At 48.7% G+C, this 12,076-nt stretch overlaps 1 protein-coding gene across 4 annotated transcripts in view; it reads right to left on the minus strand.

Annotated features, from left to right (window-relative positions):
* ACVR2A (activin A receptor type 2A) overlaps nt 1–12,076 on the minus strand; it is a 64,171-nt gene that overhangs the window by 32,195 nt on the left and 19,900 nt on the right. The window contains exon 1 of one of the 4 annotated variants that reach the window (XM_087710696.1): nt 9,150–9,296. The exons of 1 other annotated variant lie outside the window; for it this stretch is intronic. In XM_087710696.1, coding sequence (XP_087566822.1) covers nt 9,150–9,216 — 67 coding nt within the window. In that variant the 5' untranslated portion in view covers nt 9,217–9,296. Of the gene's footprint in view, nt 1–9,149; nt 9,297–12,076 lie in introns of those variants that run through there. 2 more of the 4 variants (XM_087710710.1, XM_087710717.1) reach the window with 2 other exon arrangements.

Here is a 12,076-nt window from a genome sequence, read left to right on the forward strand (position 1 = left end):
TGAGTGGTTTCTTTCTTGGTTATTAAGTGAAGGAACCGTGTGCTAGGACAGCCAGACCTTTGAGGTCCTATATTTTTTCAGTGCAAGGCAACCTTGAACAAATGGCTATTAGTTTAGAACTATCTGTAGTGTCACTCAAAACTATTACAAATCTCTGCATCCATGGATCTAAATCACATCTTTTTTTACTTTTCTATTTTATGAACATTATTATCTCATCTATTTCCTATGAATCTTGCATCCTGTTTACCTACTACCCAGAGGGAAGGGGGTGGTTGTTCTTTGTTTTGTCATTCCAAGAATGTAAATATTCTTGTGGAACGAGCTACCCGCAGAGATCCGGACCCTTACCACTCTCCCTGCCTTCCGTAAAGCAACCAAGACCTGGCTGTTCCGGCAGGCCTGGGGCTGTTGATTAATATCAAGCCCCACTTGATTGAATGGATGATAGGTTAATTTTAATAATTGTATTTTTAAATTTTTTATATGTTTTTACTTTTGTTGTGAGCCGCCCAGAGTCCCAAGGGAGTGGGCGGCATACAAATCTTATTAAAGTTGAAAGTTGAAATATAGATTAATGAAGAAAGCATGGGATTTGTCATCATTTAATTTTTTTAAAAAAAAATTGAAAGCATAGTTTACAGAATTAAGAAAGTTCATATTTATTCAAGATCCTTGAAGAATGACATAATATATTTCAAATAAATTACTTTTAGTATAACAGATGAGCAGCTTTACATTTCTTAACAGGTTACAACCTAATGCCCTCCTCCCTTTCATCCCTAGCAAAAGAAAAACTGTCAATGTTATTTTTAAATGCTTTTTAAGCATCTTAATTATTCATGGTTTTCCTCCATGGTTATATTTTATTGTTGTAGGTCATGTATAACTATACATGTAAGTAAATTATATATGCAAATATTGATTTTCTGCCCTTGAGTTTTTTACTTTGAAGTCCCAGTCTCATTAGTTGTGTTTGCTTATTTTTCCCAGAAAACCAGTTTTTATATGCATTTCCCAAAATATTGGTTATCTGTTTCATGACCTTTTAAAACTGATGTCCATTTCAAACAAAATGGATTTTAAAAGCAAGCAAAATAATATAGCATGCTGTATGCTACGTCACGCAAATTTAAATCATTTTCATAACTCATTTTGTTTAGCTTTTTGTTCCAATTGTGCAAATATTGCATGACCACCAAATTAAATAAAACGCTAAGTACATTTGAAAGAAAGTTGGGGATTTACAAGAATAAAGTCCTGCTACATTGGATAAAAGCTAAAATATTTGCTTGTTATTCTAATATTTAAAAAGAGAAAATATTTAGTATCATTATATACTTTACTCTAATGATATATATTTTTTCAATTGCTTTCTTGAACCATATAATGTAAAACTGAAAGTTTTTTTAAAAAAATTAATTCTTATTAATAATAGCAATATTCTGTCTCTATTTTGGACCTTCAGAGATTCATCTATCTTCCTTCTCTCTGAAAGTCTATTCATCAATTTAAAAGAGAATACTGAATGTCACAACTCTGTTATCAGAATGAAATATGAGCAATCTATCCCCAATATTCCTTCAAGTGTCATTATTTTTCCCCAGCAAGTTCTTAAAAACCTTAAAGGAAATTTTGAGTCTGTGCCAAGAATTGCATGAGGAAGAACTAGCATTTACAGATCATAGTTATAATGGAGTATTTAGTACATAAGATGCAATTCCTTGCTCTGAAGGAAATCCAAAAAAGACTGCTGTCTTACCTGAATCGTAGTTCTCTGTGCACTGCAGGAGAATCCAAAGCATGGGTTTAACTTCTGTCTGTCTACCTGAGAAGTGAGTTAGAAGATTTTGGCCATGCCTCCTTGGCTCCTCTACTTTCAGTTTTTTAACGAAGATGTAGACCAGAAAGTTATCAAATCTTCTATATCTTGATCCTTGGACACTGGAAGCACACCCCTTTTCTTTGGGCGGGGTTGGATTCTCTCACAGTGCACAGAGAACTACCATTCAGGTAAGACAACAGTCTTTCTCCTGTACACTGCTTGGAGAATCCAAAGCAAGGGATATACCCAAGCTAGTCTCAAGGGCGGGTGACAGGTTAGTCCAAGGCCCCTTCCACAGAATAAACACTCTGAAGCACCCTTCATCCGAATGACGCCTCGGCTGAGGTGAATGAGTCCAGGTTGTAATGTTGGACAAATGGTGGTGAGGACCAACTCACCCCTCAACAAATCTTTTCCACTGACGCTTGTGTGGCCCAAGCCGTGGTGGTCGCTGCACTTCTTGTGGAGTGAGCTGTAATGCAACCAGGTAACCTCCTGGTTTGTTGCTCGTAAGGCAACGCAATGCAGGCCTTCACCCACCTACCAATCGTAGACTGAGATACCTTCTTACCCGTGGAAGCGGGTTGGAAGGAAACAAATAGTCCTTCAGAACGATGAAAAGAAGCCTTCCTTTTAATATACCATTGGATTGCTCTCCGGACATCCTGTTTATGCCATTGTCTCTCAGTAGTATGCTGTGCGTTTGGGCAAAAATCTGGTAGAATGACCTCCTGGGACCTGTGAAACCAGGAGTTTACTTTTGGAATGAAATACAGATCTAGACATAAAATGACTCTGTCTGGTCACATGATGCACAGGTTGGGACAGACCGAAAGAGCCACTAGTTCTGAAATCTTCCTGGCCGAGGTGACAGCCACGAGGAAGGCGACTTTAAGGGTCAACTGTTTGAGATTTGTTGTTTTCAAAGGCTGAAATGGAGAGGCTGTAAGGGCTTGCAAGACGATAGAGAGATCCCAGGATGGATACCAGTGGCCTCAGATTCACCTCTCCCTTCAGGAAACTGTGCACCCATAGATGTTGGGAAAGGGGCTGACTGTGTTTGCTTGTTAGGATCATAGACAGAGCTGCCATCTGTCATCACTGTGTGTTAGAATACAAACTTTGGACCAAGTCCATGTTGTGAGAAGTCGAGAATCTGTGGAATGGATGCTGATAGAGGACTGATGGAACCATTGGAGCACCATGTGCCGAACGCCCTCCAGGTTGCATTGTAAATACGGTTTGCGGACTCCCGTCAAGATGCTTGGACGGTGTGGATGACACAATTGGAGAATTTGTCCCTTGTCAGGATGTCCCTCTCAAGACAGTTAACTGGAGCCACTGAGGTTTCCGTTGCTTCAGCACTCCCTGGCAGAGAGAAACTCTGTTCTGGGGAATCCTCCAGGGACTCCAGATTGATAGGCTGATCAACTCCGCAAACCATGGACGACGAGGCCAGTAAGAGGCGCCTAGAAGGACCTCCGCTTCTTCCATGAGTGTCTTCCTGATAACCCTCGGGATGAGGGGGAAGAGAGGAGAAGGCGTACAGGAGCCTCCGAGGTCAAGGATTGCGGAGGGCATCAACTCCTTCTGCTCCTGGCATCTGAAACCTGGAGTAAAACTTCGGGAGGTGAACATTCACCAGGCTGGCAAATAGGTCTGGGTGCAGGTACCACTTCAAATGGTCTACTGTGGTCCTGCTCAGCCAGTCCGCCTGGACATTGGCTGTACCGGAGATGGGCTCCACTCAAATGGAGATGATGTTGGTCCCCACCCAAAGGCCCAGTTTTTCTGCCTCCTGCATTATGGCCTTGGAATGGGTGCCCCCTTGTTGATTTACGTGAGCCTTGGTGGCCACATTGTCCGTTAACAGGAGAACATGTTGACCGACTATCCTGTGTGAGAACCGATGCAGAGCCAAATGGGCCGCCCTGAGTTTCAGTCAGTTGATGCTGTTGTCCAGTTCCTCATGCGATCATTGACCTTGAGTAAGGCAATTCTGGAGATGGGCTCCCCAGTCGAATAGACTGGAGTCTGAGGTCACTGTCACATGAATGGGCTCTTTGAAGAGAGAGCCCTTCTCTATGCAGGAGAGACCCACCATAGGAGTGACTGATGTACTCATTTGGGCATCCGTATTTTGGAATTGGAATTGCTTTTGTGCAATTGATGAGGCAACAGAAGCCACTGCAACGGTTGGGCATGCAAGCATGCCCATAGCAATATCGAGATGCAAGAAATCATCTTCCCCAACAGACAGGAAAGGATGAAAGGCACGGAGCATTGTGTTCGGACCAAGGTCACTAGTGTATGCATATTTGTCCGGCGGTCCTAGGAAAGTGAAACCATACAAGTTGTAGAATTGATGAGCGTCCCCAAGTGAAGCAGGGTAATCCTGGGAATCAAATGACTCTTCTCCATATTGACGGAGAATCCGTGAGTTTGCAAAGCTGGTATGATGATGCAAAGATTTCATTGAGCTTGAATGGAAGATGATGAATGAATGACGATGTCATCCAGGTAGCATTGCATGCGCACTGGTTGAGATTGAAGGCGCGCTGCTACTGCCAACCAGGGACGTGCAGTCACTAGAGGCAAGGGAGGCGGGGCCTCACCAGTCTCCTGAGGGAAAGGAAAGAGTTTTAAAGAATTTTTAAAAAATAATTAAAGCCAGGATAGTTGCTACTAGATTTCAAGTCACAGTGGCTTGGTGTCTCCTCTCAGTGTTAACTAGGAGGAGGCCAGGGAACTCGGGGCCTCCTTTGCATAAGGAATTTTTCGCCTTTTAAAAGTTAAGAAAGAGTTAAAAAGCAAAAAATTTAATATGCAAAGGAGGCACTGATTCTCCCGCCTCCTGATCTGGGAGCAGCGAATCATGTCTTGCACTTGAGCGACTGCACAATCGAGGGTGATTCTGGAGAGGTTTTTCTTTGGCCACCAGCCGCCATTTCTTCAGCAGCAATTTCTTCTCTGCCCAGCATTTTCTACTCGGCGGCTTACCCCAGCATGCAGCCAGCCCAGCACTGAGCGGGGAGGACGAGGAGGAGAAGGAGAAGAGCAGTGAGTCCTTGTGGCTGGCTGGGGAGGGACTCACCGCTCTTCTCCTCCCAGCCAGCCACCCCAGCCACCCCCGCCCTGCTCCCTGCCTGGCCGGCCGGCCGGCACAAGGACTCACCGTTCTCCTCCTCCTCCCTGCTCGGTGCTGGGCTGGCTGCAGGGGGCCACCTGAGCGGCAATAATCCCGGTTCTGCTGCTCCTCGGCAGCATACTTTTGGAATGTCAGCTGGGACGGAGGAGGTGGGAGGCAAGGCGGCAGAGCGTGGCAGCGGCGAGAAGCAACACACCCGCTGCTGTGTCCGACAGGGGTCTCGCATTTATGTCCGTCATAAACGTGAGACCTGTCGGACACAGTGGCAGGGAGGTTGCTTCTCGCCGCTGCTGCACTCTTGCCTCACCAACGGTAACCCTCACCGCACGTCACTGCTGCCAACAGTATCTTTGTGAAGGTCCTGGGTGCCGATGAGAGGCTGAATGGCAGGGCCCTGTATTGATAGTGGCGCCCTGCAAAACAAAACCTCAGGAAGCTTATGTGGGATAGGCGGATGGGGACATGCAGGTAGGCTTCTTTGAGATTGATAGATGTCAGGAGAACTCCCTCTCGAATGCAACCCAGGATAGAACTGAGTGATTGCATTTTGAAATGCTGTACAACACGTGGGCATTGAGATCTAATATTGTCCTCCACCCTCCTGAGTTCTTTGGAATTAGGAAGAGTAAAATACTTGACCTTCCTGACCTGCCGGAACTAGCTCAATTGCCTTGATCTCTAGTAGGTGATGGATCTCTGCAACCATGAGCTCCCCCTTGGAGGAGATTCTGGGGTTGGGACAGCTGACAAAATGCTGCGAAGGGGGGACAGAAACTCTAGGGTGAGGCCCAGCTTCACTGTCTGCATCACCCACGCATCCGTGGTGGTGTTTTCCCACTGGCAGGTGAAATCCTGCAAATGATTCGTGCTGAGAGTCACTTAGACCTACGGAAGGTCTGTTGCCAGACCTTCTAAAAGGCCTTCTGGCATAGGGTTGTTGTCTGCCCCTGTCCCTGAAGGAGCGCTTCTTCTTATCCTTGGTCTTGACTACAATTGGGTCCAAGCACTCTGAAGAGATTGCTTCCCTTGAAGGGAGCAGAAGCTAGACGCCACCTGGACCTCATGTCAGCCTGCCATTGACGGAGCCATGAGAGCCTGTGCGAGGTAACATTAGATGCCAGTGCTCATGATGAAAATTTAGCCGCATTCAATGTGGCATACTGAATACCAGTTTATTTATGTCTTGGCGCAACCTAGAGTCTTCCGGGGAAAGCCTAGCTAGCAACTGGCTAGCCAAAGTAATGTGCTCTATTGAAAAAGGATGCCGAGGTAGCTGGCCTCATAGCCCAAGTGGCGGCCTGGTGAGTTTTGTGGAAAGAAGTCTCCACTTTCTTGTCTTCCACCTTCAAACCCTCCATTAAATCCAATGGAATGAGGGCCGAAGAGGCCAAAGCTGCTACTGGAACGTCCACCTTGGGCCACTGAAGCAGTTGTTCCAAATCTGGGCCCACCAAATAGAGCCATTTGTCGCTACCACTAGGAACTGCTATAGAACCAGGTTGGGTCCACTAATGTTGGACCACATCCATAACAACTAAGGGGAAGAGACTATTTCCTGTTCTGTCAGGGACTCAGTGAACAGCTATTCAGTTTGGTCCTGAGGCACCTTGGGTGGTTCAGAAGAACCTCCCAAAATCCCTATATTAGTTATCGACTCTGCTTTATAAAGCAAAGATTTGAAAGGAGACTGTTTAAAGAGACCAGTAAAGGCAGGCCTATCAGGGGCCAAGCCCTTATCTTCCAATAAGTCTTGATCGGCCCTTTCATCCTCTCCCACCAGCGATCACTCACTAGGGGCAGAGCGTCTAAGAGAATGAGATTCCTACAAGGAGATCAAGTCTTCCTCCTCCTCCTCCTCCCTGGGGCTTCCCCCAATGGGAGGAACTGGTCCTACTTGGGAAGGAATGGGTAGGCTCCTACGCTGGAAGGCTGCCTCCACTCCTTGGACAATGGCTTCCAAGATGTAATCTCGGAGCTCCTGGGTCAAATCCGACCTTTGGGTCTCTGTTGCACAGAATCCTGCTGCTGTTGGGGAAAAAGATGCTGAGGGCTCAGAGTCCTGTGGTAAATCTGCAAACTCCTTCCCTGGCCCTGCTAGATCTCCAAATTAAGAGCAGCAGGCCTAGCTCTCTCCCAGGTGTGGATGTATAAAATGGTCATCCTGCTGATACCCAAAATGGCAGAAAACTGAAGAAATGGATTTTGGTGCAAAGTGGGATAAGCGACTCATTGCTCCGATGAACTCTGAGCTACTACCACGATGCGGGTGCAAAGAGTTGCTGCAGAATCCTGGCATCCGTTCTGTTACCTCCGTGATGTCAAGCGGAAAATAGAATTGCTCAACACAATGTCAAGTGGACGATGCGAGCCTCGTGGCAATTAACAGAGCTAAAAGCAAGCCCGTGAAGTGGCTCTGTGGCTCCCCACACACTTCCTGGTAAGTATGATCGAATTCCTAGTACTGGTTGAAGAATCCAAAAATATTGATTTAAATTTTAACTTCTTCAATGATTGAGAGAAGAATGGAACATGTCTTTCGGGTTCAGATTGAGTTAAGAAACTGAAAATCGAGAAGCCAAGAAGGAGTGCCAAAAAACTTCTAACTCAGTCATCAGGCAGAAGTTAAACCCATGCTTTGGATTCTCCAAGCAGTACAGAGAAAGAACGTTGGTCTTACCTGAATGTGTCTTTTAAGAGGAAGGGAGGGAGTGGTCACCTGTGGGTATTCTCAAAGCCTGATTGGTCCAAAGCCTGAGAGCAAACTCTTAAATACTGGTGCCTTCCAATCCTAGCCCAGTTTCCTCGAAGGCGAACCGTAGAATTGAAACAACAAAAACAACAACCAACCCCCTGGGAACCACCCGGGCCCTCCCCTTGGCCCCAAAGGAAAACACCCAGGGCGGGTCGTGACCACTCCCTCCCTTCCTCTTAAAAGACACATTCAGGTAAGACCAACGTTCTTTTTCCAGAGGAAGGGAGGTAGTGGTCACGTGTGGGACATACCCAAGCTTTAGTCCCAGGGAAGGAGAACAAGAACCACTAAGGCCCAAGGGGAGCATCGGCCGCCAAGACCCTCTGACCAAAGGACGCATCCACCAAAGCGAAGGCATACAGACGATAATGTTGGATGAAAGGCGTCAGAGAAGCCCAGGTTGCTGCATGATAAGTGTCTTCAAAGGGGGCCCTCAGTCACTCTGTCCGGCTCCCAGAAGCAGCAGCCCCGCTGAATGGCCGGGGAAAGCTACCACGCCAGAGAGACCCGGACCCCCACCGGGAGGCGGAGAGTCCGAAGAGAATTGCTCAATCGCCCCCTCTGAAAGGGGATGAGCTCCCACTGGAGAGGCCGAAGGTCTAGTCTGGTCCATGGGACAATCCCGATGCAAGAGACCATCTTGCCCAATAACTGCGATAGAGTGAGGATCGAAACTAACCGACTTCCGTGAACGCTTACTGCCAGTTGACGTAGGCTGCTCTGGCGCTCCTGGGATAGATACACCACCCCCGACATGGAGTCTATGACCGTCCGCAGGTGAAGAATGCGCGTGGAGGGGGAAAGGTGATTCTTGGGGAAGTTCACTGGAAAACCTAGGCTCTGAAGGCTCCGGATGGTGAGCTGAAGGTCCGAGATGGCCTGAGGAAGAGACCCTGCCTGAACCAGGACATCGTCTAAATGACATTGGAGCCGTACCAGGATGGAGCGCAGGTGAGCTGCCAGGGCCACCAGAACCTTCGTGAAGGCCTGGGGAGCAGAGGCCAGCCCGAAGGGCAGAGCCCTGTATTGGTAGTGACGGTTCCCGTGGGAGAACCTCAGGAACATGCGATGACCAACCAGAATTGGGATGTGAAGACAGGCCTCTGAGATCCACTGATGTCAAGAAGTCCACCTTCCTGATGTCCTGAAGGATAGTCTTGAGGGAGGACATTTTGAATCGCCTGTACACCAGAAAACGGTTCAGGCGTTTGAGGTCCAGTATTGCCCTCCAGCCCCCCGAGCTCTTCGGAACCACGAACAGGTTGGAGTAGTGGCCCAGGCCCCGTTCCTCTAGAGGAACTGCCTCCAGCGCCTGAATGTTGAGAAGATGGACGATAGCCTGATCCATCAGGCGGCAGCGCTCCAGGCTCCTGGACGGAGAGAACGACCTGAAGAGATTCGGAGGGGTGGAGAGAAATTCTAACCTGAGACCGTGATGAACCGTGGCTCGGACCCAAGCATCCAATGTGATCTCGTCCCATTGATCCGCATAGAGGGAAAGGCGGCCACCGATGGGACGACTCGGCTTCGAGTCACTTCCCCCTGCGGGACGACTGCCTCCTCCACGAAAGGGCCACCTGGACTGGTGCTGGAAGCGGTTTCTGTCCTGAAAGGATGACCTGAGGAATTGCCTGTCAGATCGGAAAGAAGAAAAACGCTGGTTATAATAATCTGTAGGATGAGACCTAGTCTCGGGCTTCTTAGCGTTAGCTTCTTGTCCTTATTCTCGACCAGAATGGGGTCGACAGCCTCCCCGAAAAGATTAGGCCCCTTGAACGGAGCGGCCGCCAAATTCCATTTGGCCTTGTTATCCATCTGCCACTGCCATAAAAGCCTGCGAGATGTGACCGAGGTGGCCAAGGCACTGGAAGCAAACTTGACCGTGTTCAGGGTCGCATCCGCAGAAAACTGGGAGGTCGCCATGATCTTAATCAGATCCTGGTGAAGCCGCTTGTCCTGGATGGGAACGTGCTCCTGGAGCTGCTTAAGCCACATAACCTTGGCGCGGTTGAAATAATGGACTTGATAGCCCATGCCATTGCATTAAAGTTCTTCCTCAAGGTAAAAGGGCGTTGGTACTTACCTGATATGCCTCTTCTCATAGTGGGGGGAGGAGTATCCAGAATGGGTTGACCTTATCCTCTCGTGATTGGTTTGAGTCAGATAAGCTCTTTGGGCTCCGCCCCCTGGAAGTGAGCCTGCCCAGTTTTATGACGAAGAGCTCTCTCCGACTCGTTGCATCATTCGCTCCAGACTCTTGATTGTTTTTTTGCTTTTATTGTCTTCAACATCAATAATTAAATAACAATATAAACAATGAACATAACACTTAGTTGTACAAACATAGTCAGGGAGGGACTGGATACTCCTCCCCCCACTATGAGAAGAGGCGTATCAGGTAAGTACCAACGCCCTTTCTCCATAGTGAGGGGGGAGGAGTATCCAGAATGGGACGTACCAAAGCCTGCACGTCCCTAGGGAGGGAGATCCCTGAGGCCATATGTCCCCCACTCAGGCCTGTTGAGGCACGGGTCCTGCCCTGTGAACCGCCTGCAACACCCTGCGGCCGAACGAGGCCTCTGCCGAGGCAAAGGAGTCCAACTTATAGTTCCTAACAAAGGGAGAGGGGGAAGCCCACGTGGCTGCCCTGCAGATTTCGGCCAGGGATGCTTGTGTGGCCCAGGCCGTGGATGTGGCTGCACTCCGTGTGGAGTGGGCTGTGATATGATTTGGTGCCTGTAACCCCTGCGATTGGTAAGCAGTGGCAATGCAGGTTCGCAGCCACCTGCCGATAGTGGTGGAAGTTACCTTATTACCCAGGGATCCTGGTTGGAAGGAGACAAACAGGGCTTCGGATTTCCTGTTTGGCCTGGTTCTCCTGAGGTAAATCCTCAGAGCCCTCCTAACGTCCAGAGTGTGCCACTTCCTCTCCAATGGGTGAGAAGGGTCTGGACAGAAGTTGGGCAAAATCAGTTCCTGGGCTCGATGGAAGCAGGAGCACACCTTGGGAATGAAGGATGGATCCAGCCGTAACACCACCCTATCTTGGTGGAAGACACAGAGATCCTCCCTGGTGGACAGCGCCTGCAGTTCAGATATCCGCCTGGCGGAAGTGATGGCCCCCAGGAAAGCCACCTTCAGGGTCAGGAACTTAAGGGAAACTGTTTGTAATGGCTCAAATGGGGCACCCGTTAGAGCGTCCAATACCCTGTGTAAATCCCAGGAAGGGTACCTGTGTACCGTAGGTGGTCTGAGGTTGGAGGCCCCCTTAAGGAATTGCCTGACCATGGGGTGGTGTGTCAGGCTCTGATTTCTGCCACACAGGAGAACTGATGAGATGGCTGAGACCTGTCTCCTAATTGTGTTAGGAGCTAACCCTCTATCCAGGCCCGCCTGGAGGAAGTCCAGAACCTGAGGCACCGTAGCCTGGATGGGGTTGACCCCCCGGGAGTTGCACCAAGAGTCAAAGGCCCGCCACGTGGAGCCATAGATGCGCTCTGTGGAGGGCCTGCGGGCGGCCTGGATAGTCCTTATCACCCTGGGGGAGAAGAGGTCTTTCCTCAGGATGCTCCGCTCCACCGCCAAGCGGTCAACTGGCTGCAGCTTCCGCTCCAAGTTGTCCCCTTGGTCCGGTTGAGCCAGCCGGCTCTGATGAACCCACCCCTGCTGTATGTTCTGCCCTCAGCGAATGTTGTCTAAATTCATAGGCTATCTGAGGTGCTTCTGCGATCTCTCATAGTCGGGCATCCCATTCTGAGTTTGTGGTGGGTTCTGGCATGGGGACCAGCCTGTCTGACCCCCCTTTCCCCCCCCCCCGGCCATAAGGGTGCTATGATTCTATGGCTAGGATTAGCGCATAGATATTCAGAATGTAAACACAGACGGAGTTTAATGGGCGGCCACTAGAGTGTGTGTAAAGATGGAGTGAGGGGAGCTAAGGCTCACAATAAAGGCCTGCCACAAAGGTAAATTAATAATAATAACAACAAGAACCACAACCACAATAATAATAATGAAATAGAATAACATACAAAAGGGGGCATCTTCCCGCCTGATAAAACCAAGAAAGATTAAGGAAACGATTCTTGCTGGGAGAAGTGGCCCGAAGGTGACAAGCAGCAGGGGTAAGCCGAACTATTTAACTCGTGCTTGGCATCTGTCTTTACCCGAAGGGATAAACAATCCAACCTATCAAGAACCGCATCCCAAATTCAGATTAGGAACCCAAGATGAGATAGGGAAGAAATGGTAGCCTGTCTATCTTAGGCAAGGTCCAATTCCCAGGACCGGGTGGGTTACACCCAGGGGTCTGAAGGAGCTGGTGGACAAAATCTCCAAACAACTGAAACTA

This window comes from Thamnophis sirtalis, unplaced genomic scaffold, assembly GCF_051295495.1.
Source record: "Thamnophis sirtalis isolate CommonGarterSnake01/CBP01778 unplaced genomic scaffold, rThaSir2_p1.2 scaffold_1, whole genome shotgun sequence".
In the NCBI taxonomy this organism is placed as follows: Eukaryota; Metazoa; Chordata; class Lepidosauria; order Squamata; family Natricidae; genus Thamnophis; species Thamnophis sirtalis.